General features: G+C 44.0%; 1 protein-coding gene across 3 annotated transcripts in view; it reads right to left on the bottom strand.

Annotated features, from left to right (window-relative positions):
- LOC137624546 (LITAF domain-containing protein-like) overlaps positions 1-20097 on the bottom strand; it is a 59708-nt gene extending 39611 nt beyond the window's left edge. The window contains exons 1-2 of one of the 3 annotated variants that reach the window (XM_068355433.1): positions 20023-20097; positions 4450-4567 (exon numbers count right to left, since the gene is read on the bottom strand). In XM_068355433.1, the coding sequence (XP_068211534.1) occupies positions 4450-4558 (109 nt within the window). In that variant the 5' untranslated portion in view covers positions 4559-4567; positions 20023-20097. Of the gene's footprint in view, positions 1-4449; positions 4568-19743; positions 19957-20022 lie in introns of those variants that run through there. The other 2 variants (XM_068355432.1, XM_068355431.1) reach the window with 2 other exon arrangements.
- Between the last annotated feature and the right edge of the window lie 1930 nt (positions 20098-22027).

Here is a 22027-nt window from a genome sequence, read left to right as displayed (position 1 = left end):
CTCCATTTTAAGCAATAAATAAATTAGAATTTATTCATGATTAAGTTAGAAAAAACTCAACAGCTTTCTGTAAGAAAACTGTATTCACATCCTTAACCCTGTAAATATACACACACACATGCAATTGACAAACTACAAAATATTACAAAACATCATAGTGTATAGATAACAGTTCCACTTTGTGTTGTTGTTGGTTGTCATAGAAACCAGAGCTTAGCTCCCCTCTGATCAATAGCAACACCTGTCGAACATTCCCACCTGAAACATGCTTATCAAGCAACACTATAAGTGAGCTTATGTAACTATATTAAAAAAAAACTTCTTTAAAATGAAATCCAAATCATTCATTACTTATGCGTACTGGACACTTTATGAAATGTTATCAGATTCAATCTTTTATAGCAAACTTCATTTGATTATCTATCACAAAGCTAAATCAGCTAATTTATTTAGAAAACATTGAAATTTATATCCTAAACTTAAGCGTATGCAAATTCAGAGCCAAGATATTAATTTCCATTCTGTAAAGCTTTTTATTTTTTTACAATAACACCCATTAAAAAAGCAAAAGAAATCCTGATAACATTCTTGAAATACAAGTCAAAACCAAAAGTAATAATGATGCAAAATTCAATTTCAGCTGTCCTATTATACTTCCATACAAGACTTGAGAACAAGTACTGTATAGGCAAAGGAAGTTTTACACTGGTAAAAGAAACTCAGAATTTAAATTCAGTTCTACTTATTTCTCACCACATCCAATTCTCGTTTGATAACTCTACCATAAATTGAGCATAAACTGAATAAAAACAACATAGTACTGGACTGAACACACTACTGTAGTGTATATCTAAAAGGAAAACCTTAACCCATCCAGCTACTTCAAACATACTTTGCAATGGAACTGCAAAAAATACCAAATAATGCTAATACTGTAATGTATAGGAAAACTTCACTCTACTTTTATAATTGCTTCCTTGTTTATCCCCACTTTTCCCTTTTCCAAATTAAATTATTTTTCACGGCTGACTGTCCAGAGTACAATCCGATTGAATAATTAAAAGTTTTACCCCTGTAAATGCTGTACATAACAAAGTTCTGTTACTTCCTATTGAAGGCCCAAGATATGGAAATTTCCAACTAACCAAGATGGAAGAAGACAATAATACAAAATCCTCTTTCCCTCTCAAAAGGTAGCCTTGCTAAAAAAAAACCATAATGCCAAATACGTTTTATGATTATATGTCCCTCTTAGACCATAACTTCCATGATGCTTATAGTGAATGTAATTATGTCAAAATAATGCACCTTATCTTCAGGCATCACTAACTGTATACTGTACGTACAATATTTGTAAATAAAGTAGAATTTTAATAAATAAGATTTGTTATTTCTATGATCATGTGATGTTCATATTACCTCTTTTTAAAACCATTATATTGACTTTAAATCCTAATACTAAAACATTTCCATTTTCTCTCCTTCCAACTGACACAGGCCTCTCATAATCACACAATCCAGTAGCTTCATTCATTCATTTATTTATTTCCTTTCTTCACTGGGCTATTTTTCCCTATTGGGGCCCTTAGGCTTATAGCACCTTGCTTTTCCAACTAGGGTTGTAGCTTGGATAGTAATAATAATAATAATAATAATAATAATAATAATAATAATAATAATAATAATAATAACGGCTTGGGTAAGCCGTACAATCTTTGTCTTTCAGTCTCTGAGTTGCTTTTGGCTTGACAGCAGGCCACTTACTCCACATTGTTTGGTTACCTAGGTTTTTCAACTTTTATTAAAGACATTGCCCAGGATTTGCTAGCAAATTTTTTTCTTAACCAACTTGATCCATCACATTGTGTATAATACCACCCCTCACATATATCTACCCTATTCATTTCCCTTCCACCTGGTACATCACGTGTGGATCTACATCATTCAAATTACAGTGCATCCCCTGCAAACTTTCATTTTAACATAAATAGCAGCCATACCCTACAAACTATTAAGGGCAACTTAACATAAATAGCAGCCATACCCTACAAACTATTAAGGGCAACTTAACATAAATAGCAGCCATACCCTACAAACTATTAAGGGCAACTTAACATAAATAGCAGCCATACCCTACAAACTATTAAGGGCAACTTGACATAAATAGCAGCCATACCCTACAAACTATTAAGGGCAACTTAACATAAATAGCAGCCATACCCTACAAACTATTAAGGGCAACTTAACATAAATAGCAGCCATACCCTACAAACTATTAAGGGCAACAAGTAAATCCAAACAACAAAATAAGAGAAAAACCTAAAAAAAATCACCTCACTCTGACATAGGAGTTGAAGGAATCTGATGCCAAAAAGGAGTACCATTAACATCAAAAGAACATCTGTAATGTTTTTTCAAAATAAATCCTTTTTTTGATACAGAGAAAGACTTCTTGAGCAGGTTGAATTGGGTGTTAACTCATAGTTCACTATAATCATGTTACAATCTGTTCTACAATTTTCATTTCATTGATATGTGTGTAACATCATATTCTTGTTTTCATGGTTTATTCTTTGCTTCCACAATTATTTTTGCAATAGGTCTTAATTCTTTTTTATAAATTGTTGGACACAATAAGTAAGGTATCCAGAGTAAGTATTGGACTTGATAAGACCACCAGTAAAGGGTACACTCCGTCACAACCATTCTGTTTCCTTATTTCCTTTCTTCACTGGGCTATTTTCCCTGTTGGAGCCCTTGGGCTTGCAGCATTTCGCTTTTACAACTGGAGTTGTAGCTTAGCTAGTAATAATAATAATAACAATTGGTGTTTGTTTGTTTCTTAAAAAGGTTTAAAGGCCTTTCATGAATAGCAGAGGCAAGAAGATAAGACCACAGTAAAGAACATATCATGATTTTTCTCCTATTTGGAACAGGCTCTCATGCAAAATGGTGTGTGCCTCCTTTTCATAAATCTGATTGAAAACTTCAGTGGACTTTAAAGGAACACATCCGTTCAAATAAAAGGTACTGTAGTATAACAAAAACAGAGAGAGAGAGAGGAGAGAGAGAGAGAGAGAGAGAGGAGAGAGAGAGAGAGAGAGAGAGAGAGAGAGAGAGAGAGAGAGAGAGAGAGAGAGAGAGAGAGATAGATATATGGTGATTGTAGTTTTGGCAGGTATCAATGCCCCACTCCCAACTTTTCCTGAAGGAACCCTGCCTAAAAGCTCCCCCAAGCAACCCCATTCAATTGAGTAGCTGGAGAAAAATTATCAACTTCAAAGTCCTCTCCCAAGTTATTTAAAATTCTATGTACAGTACTTCAGTTGCCATCTTGTGACAGAAGAGTAAGCCAAATGAGTAGGCTAGTTGTCTAAATAAAACACTGACACTGACAGAGCGTCAATTATCCTTACTGCTAGCAGGTAATAATACTATTTTCAAAGTTATTAAAGTACAGTACAGCAATAGAAACTTTTTAAAAATAATTTATACATATAAACACTTAAATTTCTTAAATCTCTACCATGGATTTAAACAATATAAAATATACAATATTAGAATAGAGATTAAAAACGTGAAATCATAACTAAAATAAAACACCCTTAAAACTACACCCTTTGCCACGGTGACATTATAAAAGAGATAATTTTTCCCTTATTTTTTTTTTTTTTTTAAATACATTACTTTTCTGCCAATAACCCATTCATGATTAAAAATCTATATTTTTGCAACATTATATTTACAATCACTTCCACCTGAAGCAATAAACAAGAACACAATACAATAATGATAGTTGATTCAGTCATCTTGTTATCAACAATTAAAATGGCACCAATAAGAACACTTTAAATTCCCAAACACCACCTGGGAGTTGAAAGAGGATGGGCATAATATGTCAATCACTTTAAAATACAGTAGTTCATACATCATACCCCAAATATAACCTACAAAAATAATTATAATATTCCATGTAATTGTATTACTTAGTAGCATGGAAAAAATATTTTAAAGAAAGGGCACAGTGATAATGTTGAATTTGAATCCATTGCTGAGAATTAGACTCCAGCATTTGTGAAAACAAAAACTTAACAAATAAATTTATTAACCATATTAATAAAAATGAATAAAACAGTAGTACAGCTTATGTTCAAACCCATTAATTTTATTGAATACAATTTTTAAATGAGAATACTTCCATATTTAATAGCTCTAAAATATCCATACATCCCCAAATTCAATAAATTTACAAAACCTCAAGAGATGGCCCACATGCGAGAACCAGAATAATTTCTAGGTAACACTGTAGATAAAACTGTGCAGGTTTTCAACCATCAATAGTTTATTCTTTTAGCTATATTCAAATATGAAAACCCTCTTAAAACTTACAACTTTAAAGCAGCACATTCTCTGATGATAACTAGCAAAACAATAAAAATCTGTACTTACCATGAATTGGCACAAACGGGGCTTGAGGTGGTACTCCACCTACAGCTTGAGAGTAACTAGGCGGAGCATAAGGCGGAGGTTCAAACGTTGGAGCACTTGCTTTCGACATTTTGGCACTCTGGCGAGAGAAAAAAAATTACTTTCCACAATTAAACCGATATACGGTGCTTTTTGTTACATAATATCAGAAGATTGAAAAATCTTAAAAATTCTGGCATAAAACTTCACAGACTACAAGTCAGCTATGTGAAATATCTATGATAAAAACTAATGTAAGAAATTTTAAAAACAACACTAAGGTTTTTCAAGAGGACTGCAAAGAGTAAAGGCGGGTTTACACGGCCGAACAGCTCGCCGAGCCGGGTTGTCGAACCTACTTGTAGAACGGCTCGAAGAGCTTTCAGACAGTACATCGAACCTCAGTGTGCCTCGTGCTAAAACAAGGTCAACATGTCTTTCGACCAGGACGATTTCATAGCCATTGCTTTAGCAGTGGCACTAAGAAGGAAAAAAAAAAAAGATCAAAGTGGACGAAGGATTGGCTACTAAAAAGAGAAATTTTCACACACCAACTTGCTTGTTGCTTTAAAATTAGAGCCAGATGACTGGCGCAATTATTTGCGTATGGATGAAGACACGTACATTGATCTACTGAATCGTGTCAGCCCTTTCATTACTTATGAAGATACAACTATGAGGAAGGCCATACTCCACATGAAAGACCGAGTGTCACTTTATGCTATTTAGCAACAGGAAGGTTACTTAATGATCTAAAATATTCTGCCATCAGTTCCACCAGCTCTTTGTCATCTATCATACCAGACACATGTGATGCTATCTACAAGGTCCTTCACAAAGACTATCTAAAGGAGTTTATTTTCTTCGTCACGGCGTCTCATGTGCAGTCAGGCTCGGGTTCTTTCAATATTTCATACGGAGCCACTATTCCTTTGCTTCTGGATACTTTATTGGAACAGTCTTTTGATTTAACTTTCCATAAAGCTGGATGAGCCCGATATGCATGTATGAAATCAAGTACAACTTCCTTCTCATTCTTGGTTTCATTAATGGCAGCAATTATTCATTTCTTTAATGATGTTTCCTCTAGCAGGTTTGAATAACAACCGAGGTTCGATGCTCAACACCCGTTCACACGGTCACACCGTTCGTCAAACAATGTATACTCCGCCCACAAAAGTCAAGATGAGCCTGACTTTCATCGAGCCGATCGACGAGCGCGCTCGGCAACCAAATAGCCCGTTTTCACGCTCGAACATTAATTCAAACACAGGGTTGTCGAACCAGGATCGACGAGCTGTTCGCCCGTGTAAACCCCGCTTAACTGACACAAAAAGGGTTTGTTCTTAAAATCATACATACACACACACATATATACAGTATATATATATATATATATATATATATATATATATATTATATATATATATATATATATATATATATATATATATATATATATATATATATATATATATATATATATATATATATCTTGCTTAATTACTGCAATACTGTACAGTACTAAAATATTTCAACTCGATAAAATATGGAAACTGATACATTTTACCCGCAATCATTGCATTCAATAATAACATACAGCAAAGTTATTAAATGAGTGGATACTTAATTTCAGATATATTCCCAAGATAAACTGGAAAGCTAATAATTGTCAAGTAATATCAATGTCTTGGTTTTCTTTTCTTTACTTTTTTGTTCTGACATACAGATGACAGATGTGTTTTTTCTTAGCAGATAAGGGAATTGCAAGAAAAATTACAAACTATATTTAAAGCAACAAGAATGTATTTAAACAACATAGCTATACATCTGGAGGGACACTCAGAAAAGGGCAGACCTTCGCCGCGGCAACTTATTTCTCGACTTTGACCTTGACTGTAACTTGTATTAATTGCGAGGATTTTCATACACTCAAATATGAACCAAGTTTGAAGTCTCTGTGACTTCGATGTCTAAACTTATGGCTGTTTACCTGAATTGGAAATTTTGCTTGACTGTGACCTTGACCTTCCAAAATTTAATCATTTCAGGCATTTTACATGAGTTATTCACAGCAAGTTTCATTATTCTACAATTAAAATTGTGGCCAGGAAGGTGTTCACTTACAAACATACAAACAGAGGGTAAAACATAACATCCTTCCAACTTCGTTGGCAGAGGTAAAAATGCATAGTACCTTATGATTAGCCTACTCTTTATTTATATATATATATATATATATATATATATATATATATATATATATATATATATATATATATATATATATATATATTTATATATTATATATATAATTATATATATATAATATAATATATATATACAGTATATTTCCGTGTATATGGCGACCTTTATATAAGACGAGGTACAAAATTAGAGGAAATTTTTATGAATTTATCTCATCGGTATTATAAAAGGACTGCTCAATCATAAAACCATCTGTGTATAGCCTAGGCTAGCTTTTGCAACACCAGGTATCTTATGAAATACAGGTTATGATGATAGTACTGTATCCTTATAAATTCAAAATAAATGAAATGCCCGTTTCTCCTCTCTTTTTCTTCTTCTTTTACCGATTCTTCTTCTTTCTCAAAACAACCGCCAACAATACAATAAGGACCTATTATGGTATGTTGTATGACTGAATTATTCTAAACAATTAGAAACCTCATGTATTAATGGCCGTTTACAACCACAAAATACTGCTAACGACAAAACTATGACACACACTAATCTCAACGGCACAATCGTTAGACTATTCTAAACAGTTAGCCTACGATAAAAAGTTTTCCACTGTAAAGACTTTATTAATTCTTAAATAAATAAATATTATGATATCCTATATGTTATTACTATCGTAATTAACACTAACATTAAAATTATTGAAGGGTTAGCGAGAGAAAAAGTTGCTAACAACACAACCAATACTCGATGTTTACATTTTCTCAGCTGTGCTCGTATGGAGAGAGAGAGAGAGAGAGAGAGAGAGAGAGAGAGAGAGAGAGAGAGAGAGAGAGAGAGAGAGAGAGAGAGAGAGAGAGAGAGTGTTACATGGATTTTTTTTTTATGTCATTTGCTCTTTGGATGAGTGATTTAGTTTAAGCATTTATAGAGTTCTCATCATCTTGTCTTACTTATTCTTGAACTCGTTTTCCGTGTTACTGTTTACTACATCCGCTGGAAGAATATCGGGGCTCGCACTTGTTGTTTGTTGTTGAAGATTGCCTGGCCCTTTTGGCCAGACACGGGCTCTTGCAATCTTGCAGCCTGTTGGGGGCTCGCGCGAAGGAGACTGGTGGGGTGCGCACGGGGGGAGAATATTCGCGCGCAGGAGAATAACGGAGAGCGCCCGGGCGAGTGTTCGCGCACATCTGTTACAGCCGTAGGGTGCACGCGCGCAGGAGAAAGTCCCCTTGCGCGCGGGAGAATGTTGGCGCACATCCCAAGGAGAGGATTGACCAGTGTGCATATCGTCGGGAGAAGGTTGGAGCGCAAGTGAGCGCTGGCGCGTTGGTAAGCGGTGGCGCGCGGGTGAAGGCAGCATGGCTGACTTGTCAGTAGTCCTGCTATCAGGAGGAAGTTGGCATGCAGGTTTTACCTGGTGCGTAGGATGGTGCGCAGCCTGGCGTGCAGGAGAGTAAGACGTAGGGCGCGTATGCGCAAGTGCAAGAGAATGTTGGCACGGGAGAGCGCTGTTGCGCAGGAGATCAATGGTGCGCAGGAGATCAATGGTGCGCAGGTAAGCGCTGGCGTGCAGGTGGGCGCTGGCGCATAAGCACAGGGCGTGTGGGCGCAGTGTGCGCAGAAGATCGTTGGCGCATGAGGGCGCGCATGGTGGAGCTATGCCCTCGTACGTTGATCAGGAACGGGAGAAACTAAGCCGTCAGCTACCGTAGAGTCTGGAGTGGAAGAGGAGATGGGTGACACCGCATTGGATACCTCTGACACCACAACGTCAACAAGAGACAAAGGATCAACCTCTGACGGTGACGACAAATGCTTGACAGCGGCACCCAATCAGATGTAGCTAAGCAAAACCTCCTTGGAGGGCGAGCCCGTAAGCCCCAAGGAGAACCAAAGCTGAAACAAAGACGTAAGTGACATGTCCTCCCCCGGGGGGAGAGGTGGAGCTGCTTCGCTAGGGGAAGCAACGTCATATCTCGAGACCCAAGGTTGGTTAACGATAAATCAGTCTATGCTATCACTCGATGGTCTCTCGAAAGAGACCGACCAAGTGGAGGTTCGGAGGAGGTTTGGGCAACGGAAGAAGAGGCCTTGAGTTTTTCTCGCTTCGAAGCAACCTTCAAAGGAGAAACATCGCATTTGGACTTCTTCCGTCGTCGCGAAAACCTCTCCCACTGGGAGGCAGATCACACCCTACACTCACTACACTTGTTGACACTATCACACCGTTGGCCCCTACAAGAAAGACAAAGGGCATGAAGATCAGTCTCGACCGCCGACATGAACGTTCCACAGGGGCGGTTGGGAAAACCAGGGCAGGTGCGCATGATTGCAGAGGCCAACTACACATACACAGAAACTAGAAAAAGAGAGAACTTAAGTAATTAAATGGCTGCCAATATGACGGCGAGGATGACAGCAGACACGTCCGACTACCGTCCGAGCCGAGAGCAAAGTGAGCTCAAGCACAGGTGTGTGAGGGGGGGGTAGCAAGCTACCCTCCCCTACCCCCTTTAACTAGCGGTGTGGGTAGTAAATCCTCGTTAAAAATGACAAATTCGGAGATAATTTGTATTTTTCCTAACCATACAAACCTTAGCTATTTACATTGGGTTTACTTTCGGCGTAGTTGAAATTGACGAGCCAATAGAATTTTAACGAGGGTTAACTACCCCCCGCGCTAGTTAGCAAGGGGGTAGGGGAAAGGGGAGCTTGCTACCCCTCCCCCCCCACACACACCGGTGAGTTGTCTCACTTCACTTAGAGGTAGGACTTGTCTTGGAGGACAGGGCTGGCGGGCAAATATGTGTAGATAGCTAAGGTTTGTATGGTTAGGAAAAATACAAATTATCTCCGAATTTGTCATCTCTTCCGTAACCGAAATACAAACCACGCTATTTACATTGGGTGACTTACCCCTTGGGAAGGGTGGAAAGTCCCCAGCCTTACTGGCTTTGGTTTTGTCCGGGGGCTCCGCCTCCCAGTGAGTAGCACTCGAGAAAAGGAGTCCCTGCGCCTCACAAGTTCCTTGCTCCGCAAGGAACGTGTGGCCTACATAAGTTATGTGTGGAGGAATAGAGTGACTTGTCCTAGGAAGTTGACCTGGAGTCCTTTAGATAGGAATCTAGGCTAGGACGTTCCCAATACCACCTCGTCAGGGTATGGGGGACGCGACAGTATTAATTTAATACTAGGAACACAAGGGAGCATGGTTTACTTTCAGAGGTTGAGGTCAGCTATGCGGAGACCAGGAGGCTGCTTTCCCCAAGAGAGGGGAGGATGAAGAAAGAAGTAAGGGCCAGACATACTCTTTCATTCACGCAGACTAAAACCGGGTAACAACGCCCTCAACCTTCTGCTACTTGTCCATTAAGGAGCCTGAGGTTAAACCATCTGTTGTGCAGCCACCACAGGGCCGATAGAAACCGTATCGAGGCTCCTGTGGGTCACGTCCTGCAGGTAGTGGGCTGTGAAGGTCGTTTGACGCTTCCAGACCCCAGCTTGTAGCACCTGCGTCACAGAGAAGTTTCTCTTGAAGGCCAGGGACGTAGCGATGCCCCTGACGTCGTGTGGCCTAGGGCGACGTGACGGAGGAGGGTCAGGATTCAAGGCGTGGTGGATGACCCTTCAAATCCAAGTCGAGATGGTGTTCTTGGTGACCCTCCTCTTCGTCCTGCCTGTGCTAACAAACAACGCTTGCACGCGGGGACGAACTGCAGCTGTCCTCTTCAAGTAATGCCTCAGACTCCTCACTGGGCATAATAGCACATGGTCTGGGTCACTTGTTACAGAAAGGAGACTCGCGACCCTGAAGGAGTCGAACCGTGGGTCCGGCACTCCAGGGTTCTGAGTCTTGGCAACAAACTCAGGGACGAACCTGAACGTTACCTCCCCCCATCCCCTTGAATGGGCGACGTCGTACGAGAGACCATGAAGTTCACTAACTCGTTTGGCAGAGGCCAACGCGAGTAGGAAAGCTGTCTTCCGAGTCAGGTGGCGATCAGAGGCCTGGCGTAATGGTTTGAAGGGAGGTCTCTTAAGAGCCCTGAGAACCCAAACCACGTTCCATGGAGGAGGTGTCACTTTCGACTGAGGGCAGGTAAGCTCATAGCTACGTATGAGTAGATAAGAGTTCTAGCGAGGAAGAAATATCCACTCCTTTCAGCCTAAAAGCCATGCTTAAGGCTGAGCGATAGCCTTTCACTGCCAAGACCGAAAGGCGCATTTCCTCCCGAAAATAAACGAGAAACTCCGCTATTGCTGGAATAGTGGCATCGAGTGGAGAGATATTCCTCCCACAACACCAACCACAGAAGACTCTCCACTTCGCCTGGTAGACTCCCGCAGAGGACTTTCGCAGGTGACCAGACATTCTCTCCGCAACCTGTTACGAAAAGCCTCTCTCCGTGAGGAGACGCTGGACAGTCTCCAGACGTGAAGCCGAAGGGAGGCTACGGCTTTGTGGAAGATGTTGGCATGTGGTTGTCTGAGTAGCTCGTGTCGTGGGGGAAGCTCTCTCGGAAGCTCCGTCAGGAGCTGCAGAAAGTCCGCGTGATGCCATAGCGGAGCTATCAGGGTCATAGACAGGTTGACCGATAGTCTGGTCCTGTTGAGCACCCTTCTCATCAGACAGAACGGTGGGAAGGCGTACACGTCGATGTTGTCCCACCGTTGTTGGAAAGCATCTTGCCAGAGAGCCTTGGGGTCCAGGACTGGGGAGCAGTACAGGGGCAGCTTGAAATTCAAGGCTGTCGCGAACAGATCCACAATTGGGGAACCCCACAAAGTCAGGACTTTGTTGGCTATCTGAGGATACAAAGACCACTCGGTACTCACTATCTGCGAAGCCCTGCTCAGACTGTCGGCGAGCACATCCCTCTTGCCAGGAATGAAGCGAGCTGATAGTGTTATCGAGTGAACTTCGATCCACCTCAGAATCTCTACCGCAAGATAGGATAGCTGTTGTGAAAAAGTACCTCCCTGCTTGTTGATATAAGCCACTACCGTGGTGTTGTCGCTCATCACCACCACGAAGTGGCCCGCCAGGGTCCGTTGGAACTGTTGAAGAGCCAGGTATACGGCCATCATCTCTAGCAGGTTGATGTGCAGGTACTTTTCTGATTCTGACCAAAGGCCTGAGGTCCTCTGGTTCAGAATGTGGGCCCCCCACCCTTCTTTTGACGCGTCCGAAAACAGCGTCAACTCCGGGGGAAGGACGAGAAGATCCACTCCCTTTCGCAGGTTCTCGTCAATCAGCCACCACCGCAGGTCCCCCTGTTCCGAGGGTCCTATCGGGACCAGAAAGTCCGGGGAATCGGAACCTTGACTCCACCGGGACTTGAGCCGCCATTGCAGGGATCTCATCCTGCGACGGCCGTTCGAGACCAGACGGGCCAGGGAGGCTAGATGACCTAAAAGACGCAACCATGATTGGGCTGGAAGCTCTTCCCGCCTGAGGAAGGGTTCTGCCACCCTCCTCAGCCTTGCTATCCTGTCGTCTGATGGAAAGGCTTTGTGGAGATTGGTGTCTAATAACATGCCTAGAAAAACCAGTCGCTGGGACGGCTACAGAGAGGACTTCTCGAGATTTACCATGATCCCCAGATCTTGGCAAAGTTCCAGAAGCCTGTCTCGGTGCCCAAGAAGGGTCGACTCCGAGTCTGCCAGGATCAACCAGTCGTCCAGATATCAGAGGAGACGGATGCCGTTCCTGTGCGCCCATGATGAAATCAGGGTAAACACTCTGGTGAACACCTCAGGTGCTGTGGAGAGACCAAAGCACAGCACCTTGAACTGGTAGGTCTTGCTGTCTAGGCTGAATCTCAAGTACTTCCTGGAAGACGGATGGATTGGGATCTGGAAGTACGCGTCCTTCAGATCCAGTGTACACATGAAGTCTTGTGGTCTCACTGCAAGTCTGACCGTGTCAGCTGTCTCCATGCTGAACGGAGTTTGCTTGACAAACTTGTTCAGAGCCGAGAGGTCGATGACGGGTCTCCAGCCTCCAGACGCCTTCTTTACAAGAAAGAGTCGACCGAAGAAGCCTGGGGAGCCGTCGACAACCTCCTGGAGAGCATCCTTCTTGAGCATGGTCTCAACTTCAGCCCGAAGGGCTAGCCCCTTTGCCGATCCCATGGCATAGGAGCTTGACAACACTGGATTCGCTGTCAGGGGAGGTTGAGATGTCGTGAATGGGACGCGATAACCTTGGCCGATCACGGAGACCGTCCAAGAATCGGCCCCATGTTGCTGCCACCTGGACATGCAACTTTGTAGGCATCCCCCACAGGTGGACACACGGGGGGACTGCCACTCCTGGCGTTTACGGCCACGGCCGCTCCCTCTAGGAGTTTTGCCTCCCCTGGAGGACTTACCGCCCCTCTTGTCCTTGACAGGAAAGGGCTGAGGATTAGACACCTTCGTCTTAGCTGCCGGAGCCTGCTTCAGTGTCCCGCGAGGCTGCTGTTGATGTTGCTACGGAGCTGGAGGCTTGTAGGGCCGAGATGAGAGGGCCCTCTGGAGAAGCGAGTCTTGGCTAGACTTCCTCCACCTCTCAGCTGTGCGTTCCATGTCCTTGGGCTCGAACAAGCTTCCTCCAAGGATGGAGGAGTGTCTGAGCCTGCAGACATCCACGGCGGGGACCTTCGGGTGGAACTTCTCGGTCACCGCATCACGACGCTTCAACACCGAGTTGGCCCACAGGTTGGTAACCTGGTGGGCCAGGAACTCAATGGAGCAAGTGCCCGAGAGGAGGAAGGTCTCCACGGCCTTCCTATTGCTCTCCTTAGACAAGTCCTCACAGTGCAATAGGATGCCCAGAGAACCCAGCCAGACATCCAGCCACGAAGTGGCCTGTATGGCACACTTCGCGACCTTCTCCTGGCTCAGGATCTCCGACGCCGAGAATGTCCCCTGCCGGGCGGAGAGCTTCTCAAGCGGAACTCCCCATGTAAGCTCTTCCACCGAGTGGTGGAGGGGAAGAGCTAGGCTGGACTCCCTCATGATCTCAAAATACCTGCTCTGCTGTAAACAAGGAGGTGGGAGGAGTCTGTTCCCGGCAGAGGAACGGCTGGAGGAGGCGAGGTCTGAGAGCTGAGCGTCGACCTTGTCTCTGGCACTCTTCACCTGCTGGGACCAGGGCAAAGCCGCGCTAGCCTTTGGGGGCTTCTGAGTACCATAGACCTGGTCCAGGACCGTGTCCTTGCCCTTGCGAGGGGGCAATCTCCGGGTCCTTGAACCTGTTGAGCTTCCTCATCAGATTCAAGACCTGCCAGAAGGCGTGCTCAGATTCATGCTGCTCTCCTCCCTGCGGACTGGCAGCTAAGTCTCCCATCCCCAGAGGCTCTTCTTGGGGAGACACGTGGACGTTCTCCCGGGGTCTGGTTGGTTCCCGACGAATCCGCGAAGACGACTTCAGAAATGTCTTTGAGTTCCCTCCTGGGCGGGATACAGGACTCCAGCAAAGAGGTCTGGAAGGTACCTTCCAAGCAAGTCGTTTCTCCTCCTCGAGGAGGGGTCTCTCCCGTTGGTGCCAAGGGAGAGTTCCCCGCCTCGCTGGACTCTCCTGAGGACAGAAAGGCCTCGTCTACAGAAGAAGGAGAAAATGACTGCGAAGGGGATGGAGCCTTCCTGACGGACCTCTTAGGAGCCAACTTCTCCCTAGGAGAAGTCACCACGAAGTCCACTCCTCTCCTCTTCAGCAGGGGCGAGTCTGTCCTTGGCTTGAGTCCCAGATCGGCGAGGGCTGGCTTCATAGCCTGCACCACCGCTCTCATCAAAGGACCAAACCAAGACTGAGGGGATACGGATGCAGTGTCCGTAATTCCCGCTGGAGGGAAGGGGATCTCCTGACCCTTCGGAGTGGACGCAACGGGGCCTACCTGCAAAGAAGAAAGGGAAGAATGTTGCTTATACCTCTCCGACGACTCTTCCTGGTCCTGAGAGAGAGACCTACGCTTGCGCGGTGGCGATCCTGACGGCGATCTGGAAGCACGCGTCCCTGCCGCAGGCACGAGCTGTGGGACCCGGCGAGAACGGGGGTCGCGCTGGCGCGTAGGCGAGGGGACGCGTTGGCGCGTAGGCGAGGGGACGCGTTGGCGCGTAAGCGAGGGGACGTGTTGGCGCGTAGGCGAGGGGACGTGTTGGCGCGTAGGCGCAGGAAGCGGAGATCGCTGTTGCTCAGGAGAATGGCAAGGCGCAGGAGATCGATGGCGTCCTGGAGATCTGTGGTGCATGGGCGGGCGATGGCGCGTCGGCGAACGCTGGCGAGCGATGGCGCGTCGGCGAACGCTGGCGAGTGATGGCGCGTCGGCGAACGCTGGCGAGTGATGGCGCGTCGGCGAACGCTGGCGAGCGATGGATCGCTGGCGAGCGATGGCGCGTCGGCGATCGCTGGCGCGTCAGCGAACGCTGGCGCGTAGTACGCGCAGGCGAACGACCGCGCACAGACGATTTGGTGAGTGTATGCGTTGGAAACTTATGGCGATCTAGGTCAAGGTGGCGCTGGCGCGTAAGAGAGCGCTTGCGCGCAGGAGATCGCTGGCGCATAGACTGCTGGGGCGCAGGATCAGGTGGCGCGGCGACGCACAAAAGCGAACGCTCGCGTACGAGCTCAGGATATGAAGGCGCGTGGGCGCGCAGGAACTCTAGAAGTGCGCGCTGGAGAGTGTGAGCGCTGTTGCGCAGGTGAAGAAGGACGAACAGGAACGCATGGGCGAGGAGGAGTCAGGTCCTTGCCCGCGTCCAGATCCAAAGATCTAGGGCGAGTGGGCGAGCGTTGGCGCGTATCAGGAACCAGGTGCGCAGGTGCGCGCTGACGAGCAGGAGATCGTGTGCGCTCAGGAGACCGCTGGCGCACTGGGCGCGCAACAGGAACAGGAGAGCGCTGGCGAGCAGGAGAGAGCTGACGATCAGAAGAGCGCTGGCGAGCAGACGAACGTTGACGAGCACGTGAGCGCTGGCGCGGCGAGTCAGGTGGCTGCAACTCCGGAGAGTGCTTACGCGCTACTGCGCGTGAACGCGCAGGGGAACAATGACGCGCAAGGGAAGCCGCCACACCGTGGGACACATCCCTTTGCCCCGAAGGGACCGTTGCCCGTCGGATGACGAGATCAGAAGGCGCCTGCTACCATCTGCGCCGGAGGTGGAAGGTCTGGTAGGCGTAGGAGATTGCGAGCGATCACCGGAGAGGTCCAAGTACGTGGCTGCTACAGTCTGCTCCCGACGAGGAGAATCCTCATCAGAGGAAGGAGGTGGTGACGACTTGAAGAGGCGCCTCTTGACTCCCTTATAGGGAGACGGGAGGCCCCTGTGGCGAAGAGGACGACGAGCCTTACGGCGAAGGCGGCCATGAGGGAGGTCATCAGGATCGTCGGTCCTCCGAAGAGGAGTCTCCTTCAGTGCGCTCCCCCGAGAGGGAGGCGTACCCGCAGAAGAGACCATGGGACCCACCTTCCCCTTCGAAGGATGTTCGGAAGGGGGAGGAGGGCCTTCGACAACGTCCGCAACACCAGCCACAGCAGAGGATTGACCAGACCCGTCGGAAGCCTCTGCCACAAGCACGTCGACGATAGACAGAGGGTCTACCTCTGCTATCACCGGCGACTGTTTGACAGCGGCCCCCAACTGGATAAGGTCAAACAGGGCTTCCTTGGAGGGCAAGCCCTTAAGCCCCAAGGAAGCCCAAAGCTGAAAGAGATCATCATTAGACACGGAATTAGGGTTATCAACATGAGAATAAAAATCCTCCCCCGGAGGAGGAGGGGGAGCCGCCCCGCTATGGGAGGTGAAAACAGAACGAGGGTCTAAGCTACCACTCGGCGGTCTCTCAGGAGAGGCCGGCCGAGCGGGAGCTACGGAGGTGGTTTGGGCGGCGGAAGAAGAGTCCCTGGAGCCTTCCTCTTTCAAGGCAACCCTTGAAGGAGAAAGGTCTCTCTTGGACTTCTTCTTACGCCGGCGGGCAAACCTCTCCCACTGGGAGGTAGACCACTCCCTGCACTCACTACAAGTTACTTCCTTGTCACACCTTTGACCTCGACTTTGCGGGCAAAGGATGTGGGGATCCGTTTCGACCGCCGACATGAAGGTACCACAGGGGCGGCCGGAGAATCCAGGGCACTTGTGCATGATAATGATAAAAAGGCGAGGCCAACTTCCAAACGCACAGTCTGAGGAAAAGCAAAAGAAAAGATTAAGGCTGTCAAAAGCGAGGACGAGAGACAGACACGTTTGCACATCGTCCCAGCCAAAAGTGAAGTGAGACAACTCACCGGTGTGGGGGGGGGAGGGGTAGCAAGCTACCCCTTCCCCTACCCCCTTGCCAACTAGCGCGGGGGTAGTTAACCCTCGTTAAAATTCTATTGGCTAGTCAATTTCAGCTACGCCGAAAGTAAACCTAATGTAAATACTGTGGCGTGGTTTGTATTTCGGGTACGGAACAAATTACATTTTCATAATACAATAAATTTTTTAATATACTGTAGTTGAAAAACTTGAGGTTTAGAAAAAAAATCAATGTTTATCGCGACAGCGACAGAGAAGAACTGGAGCTTTTGGGAATATGTTTAGTATTCTGCCGAGTGGTGGCGCTAGTGTACACCCAGCTCCTAGCACGGCGATCGCCCGCGAGTTTTGAATCTGTCGGACCGTCAGAGACATTAGCTATATATATATCCACCGGCTATTTTAAATATTTAAAAGTATACTGTATGTTGCTCTACATGCGTCAGCCGAGTAGCCAAATATTTTGGGTTTATTATAGTTACAGATGGGAAAAGCTTGGCAATTTATACAATAGCTCCGTCACTAATAATTTTGATTTTTTTTTTCTGATGAATAAGTCAGTGCTTTATCTAAAGCTGAGCTCTGTTTTGAGGAGAAACAGTATTTTTACCCTACAGTATTTATCAACCTTTCCAATCTTAGGGGACCCCAAGCGAGAAACCAGGGTTTTGGGTGGGGAATGAATTAAAGAATCCGTTTTAACATAAGAATAATGGCACATGTAGAATTAGCAATAAACAAGGCCACCAGCTAAGATAACTACCTAACCTAGTAGCCATATCCTTACCTAGCGGGAGGGAGACGTGCGACCGCCCCTTACACAGCCATATTAAATATAAGACAGCTTAAACCCCTTTGTTGGAGGGTAAAGGTAAGCTGCACCTTCCCGACTCAACACCCAATGCACAATAACCTCACGAAAGTTTTGTGAGAAATTCTTAATTCATTTTCAACAAAATCATAACTAAATCTAATACCAATATAATTACATACAGTACAAGTAATGAATTAGATTATATATCTAAACGAGACTTTTCAAAACAAGTTCCCTTTAAAAATGGATACGTAAAAACTACCCCTTGTTTTATTTTCTTCTTGTTTTTCAATAGAACGTGCCTCGTGTCACAACAAAATGTTTTTGTTAAAATCAAGTTGGCACTTAGAACAACAATTGGGGCAAATAGTGTCACTCACTTTAAGGAGCCTTTGTATATCACAGGCCAGTTCCTCCGTTCATTAAAAATGGACACCAACTAACCTAAATTTTCCCCCATAACCTAACCTACAAACCCTGTCCTTACCTACTTGCCTAACGGGGGAGCTAACTCCCCCTGCAACCCCCCTTACACTGCCGTATTCTAAGTTAGACGTAATAATACGGACAGGTGGCCGCTATCACACATACACCCCCACTTTTAATAACACCGTGATCTTGGCAGTACTTTATAATTATTTCGAAGTTACACAATAATGCAAAACAAAATATTTATAATTCAAATAACAATTGAGACATGAACTTGGGAGAAAATACAGAAATTAATGTGAAAGTAGATGGTAAATGAGAAAGTGCACCACAAGTTGAAGGTTCCCATGCCTCTTAGGGGGGGTAAGTGTTTAAAGTGTCCAGTTTCCTAGTTAAGTTGCACGATTCTAGTTTTGTTAAAATGCTATTATTATTATTATTATTATTATTATTTGCTAAGCTACAACCCTAGCTGGAAAAGCAAAATGCTATAAGCCCAGGGGCCCCAACAGGGAAAATAGCCCAGTAAGGAAAGGAAAGAAGGAAAAATAAAATATTTTAAGAAGAGTAACATTAAAATAAATATTTCCTATATAAACTATGAAAACTTTAACAAAACTAGAGGAAAAGAAATTAAATAGAATAGTGTGCCTGATTGTACCCTCAAGCAAGAGAACTCTAACCCAAGACAGTGGAAGACCATGGTACAGAGGCTATGGCACTACCCAAGACTAAAGAACAATGGTTTGATTTTGGAGTGTCCTTCTCCTAGAAGAGCTGCTTACCATAGCTAAAGAGTCTCTTCTACCCTTACTAAGAGGAAAGTAGCCACAGAACAAATACAGTGCAGTAGTTAACCCCTTGAGCGAAGAAGAATTGTTTAGTAACCTCAGTGTTGTCAGGTGTGTGAGGACAGAGGAGAATCTGTTAAGAATAGGCCAGACTATTCGGCGTATGTGTAGGCAAAGAGAAAGAACCGTAACCAAGGAGAAGGATCCAACGTAGTACTGTCTGGCCAGTCAAAGGACCCCATAACTCTCTGGCGGTAGTATTTCAACGGGCGGCTGGTGCCTTGGCCAACCTACTACCTGCTAGCCCAAAATAAAATGTGGATAATCATCACTGGTTAAAAACTACAATATTTAAGTGACGTCTTGCTACAAAGAATACAGTCGATGATGTAATAATGACAATCCGTTGTTTAACGTACAAACGAACAAAAGAGCTCAGTCTGAAGAGGAATTTGATAAGAGTTATGAAGTGGGGGGACTCAAAAGTTTTTTCAGACAGGTCAAATTTGAGTTTGATTTTTAAACCACTTCTAGACTTAGCACCACTGATATATACATCAAACGAAACCTTAGACTTCCCTCTTTCAAGTGAAAGTACTTAAATTTGATAACTTGCTGGCAGAGTTATTATATAGAACTACCAAAAGTTGTCCTACTAACCTTAGGTTCCCCAGCTAACCTCACCTAGGAACCTTTTTCTTACCAGTCTACCGACTAGAGGGCACACGACCCACTTTTATCCCCCTCTATTCTTACCTTACCCTGTCCAAACAAAATATATTCCATTGTTAAATTAACTGAAAATGATTACTTCACCAATATTACCATATTTCCTACTATCGGTCAAGGCCACAGTCCCGCCCACCCAAGGACGTGTACTAGTAGGAACGTCTTGGAGTCATGAGAACCTGGTCATTCTCGCTATAAATGGTCATTTATGGAACAATATCAGGCGAACATATTCCTTAGAGGTCATCGTCGAGCACTAAATTATGACACCAACATTAAACTTAAGTCAAAACAAGAGATACTCACCGAAATTTGACTACAATGGGCGATAGTGTAGTGCCTGGTGTGCCACTGCCACTAAATGGTTAAAAGGGTAAACACTAGAATGGAATGACGTCATTCATATAAGTGTATTTCATCAAATTAAATATATATATCTATTATTACTCTATTATTACTACTGGTACTTTAGAGGCTTGAATGTTGATATATATTAATTAATTAAAAATAAAATTGTATGAGTACTTGAACCTTACTTGATCATGGTTAACCAATCACAGCCAACGATGTATTTCATCAAATTAAATATATATATATCTATTATTACTACTGGTATTTTAGAGACTTGAATGTTGATATATTTTAATTAATTAAAAATAAAAATGTATGAGTACTTGAACCTACTTGATCATGGTTAACCAATCACAGCCAACGACCAATGACGTCATTAAAGTTACGTCATCGCTGGGACTCGTGGCGCGACTAGATTGCATACCTCAGTTAATTAAAAAGGCTTCTAATTTAACATCTGCTAATAAAATAGTTCCATCTAGTATGGCTGCACACCATAAGTTCATTCAGTCTGTCTAGATAAAAAGTAGCGTCCCAACCTATTGCTGTAGTTGAGCATAATGTGAGCTTTGGCACCAGAGAAACTGGCAAATTGTCAATTACTTCCCGCTAATTTTCTCATCATAAGATTTTGGTTTATAGAATAAAGCAACTAATGTTTAGAACATCCGAAATAATACATCGCACTGAAGCAATGTGTAGTGTGATATGTTACTTTGTTTTAAAAGCAGGTCATCATAATTTACATATAAATTCAATATATATATCTATTCATGAAGTAAATCCTTTGATTTAGTTGGTTTCATTTTCAGAGGGGAACTGATTCTGTACTAAAGGAAGGTGAAACAATGATGTTTTTCACCATACCTTGATGTATCCTACAGACTAACAATTTAGCGTTTAGAAAAAAACTAATAGGTTGGCTTGGTTACAGAGACCACGTGTCAAAAAGGAGGTATGGGGGAGTAGGTTAGAGTTCATTCTAAAGTTGATTAAACTATCATAAAACCACGGGGCGAAATTGCTGTCTTGCAAAGTTTCTAACTCTTGATTGGTGTCGAACTCACGTCTGAGAGAAAGGTTATAGCTTATTATCTCGTTGTGAGAGATTTGATTAGTTAAAAATAATATTGGATTGGATCGTGAAATCTGCTACACCTACCTATATGACCTAGCGTCGGTACCAGGAAGGCCATTCACTGCCCCTGCAACTGTGAAAAACCCGCAGTCGTATTATGAAATAAAAGTTATGAGGTTGGACAACTAAAAGGATTAATGTAGTCATTGTAGTGGGAAAGGGGCTTTTTATATACTAGATTTGAAGCAAGTGGAATTTGCGAATGTATCCCCCTTAACATATGCTATAAAATTAACATACTGTATACACATGAAGAGTAGGCCTACCAACTGCTTTTACAGAAAAATCTGGTGTCAAGATGTGATGATTGCTTTAAAATTAGTCTAAAACAGACAGGTTGTAAATCAAAACAAGTAATCAATTCCATTACCTTCTTTGATAGACTAACTATTGAATACTTCATTCGTGAAAGAATAAAGGTAATCTCAATGCTAAACAGTCTTTGATGTCTAACTTTTTTTTTATGTGACCATTACCTCGAACCAGGTCTTGCAGCGTTGGAATTTATCATTTTCTCATTATTCAATAATTTTACCTTGGCCGATATTACTGACTTGATGACATACAATTACGGTCACCATTAAGCCATATTCTTTTTCTCCCTTCTTCCATCATGTTTTCCAATGTGGCATCTAATGCAAATTTATTTACTTCGGAAACATTTAGCTTGATATGCAGTATATAGAGATTTATAAGTTTTCTCTATGAGTCATTCTCTTTTTAATAAGCTTTTACTGTAGCCTATCCCTGTTGATTTATCACGATTCTCTCTGGCATCAAAGAATTAAGAATAACTTTATTGATTTCAGTATTTCAAGTAGA

This window comes from Palaemon carinicauda, chromosome 31, assembly GCF_036898095.1.
Source record: "Palaemon carinicauda isolate YSFRI2023 chromosome 31, ASM3689809v2, whole genome shotgun sequence".
Taxonomy (NCBI): Eukaryota; Metazoa; Arthropoda; class Malacostraca; order Decapoda; family Palaemonidae; genus Palaemon; species Palaemon carinicauda.
Note: the sequence above shows the minus strand (reverse complement) of the source record. Positions and strands in the feature narration are given on the sequence as shown.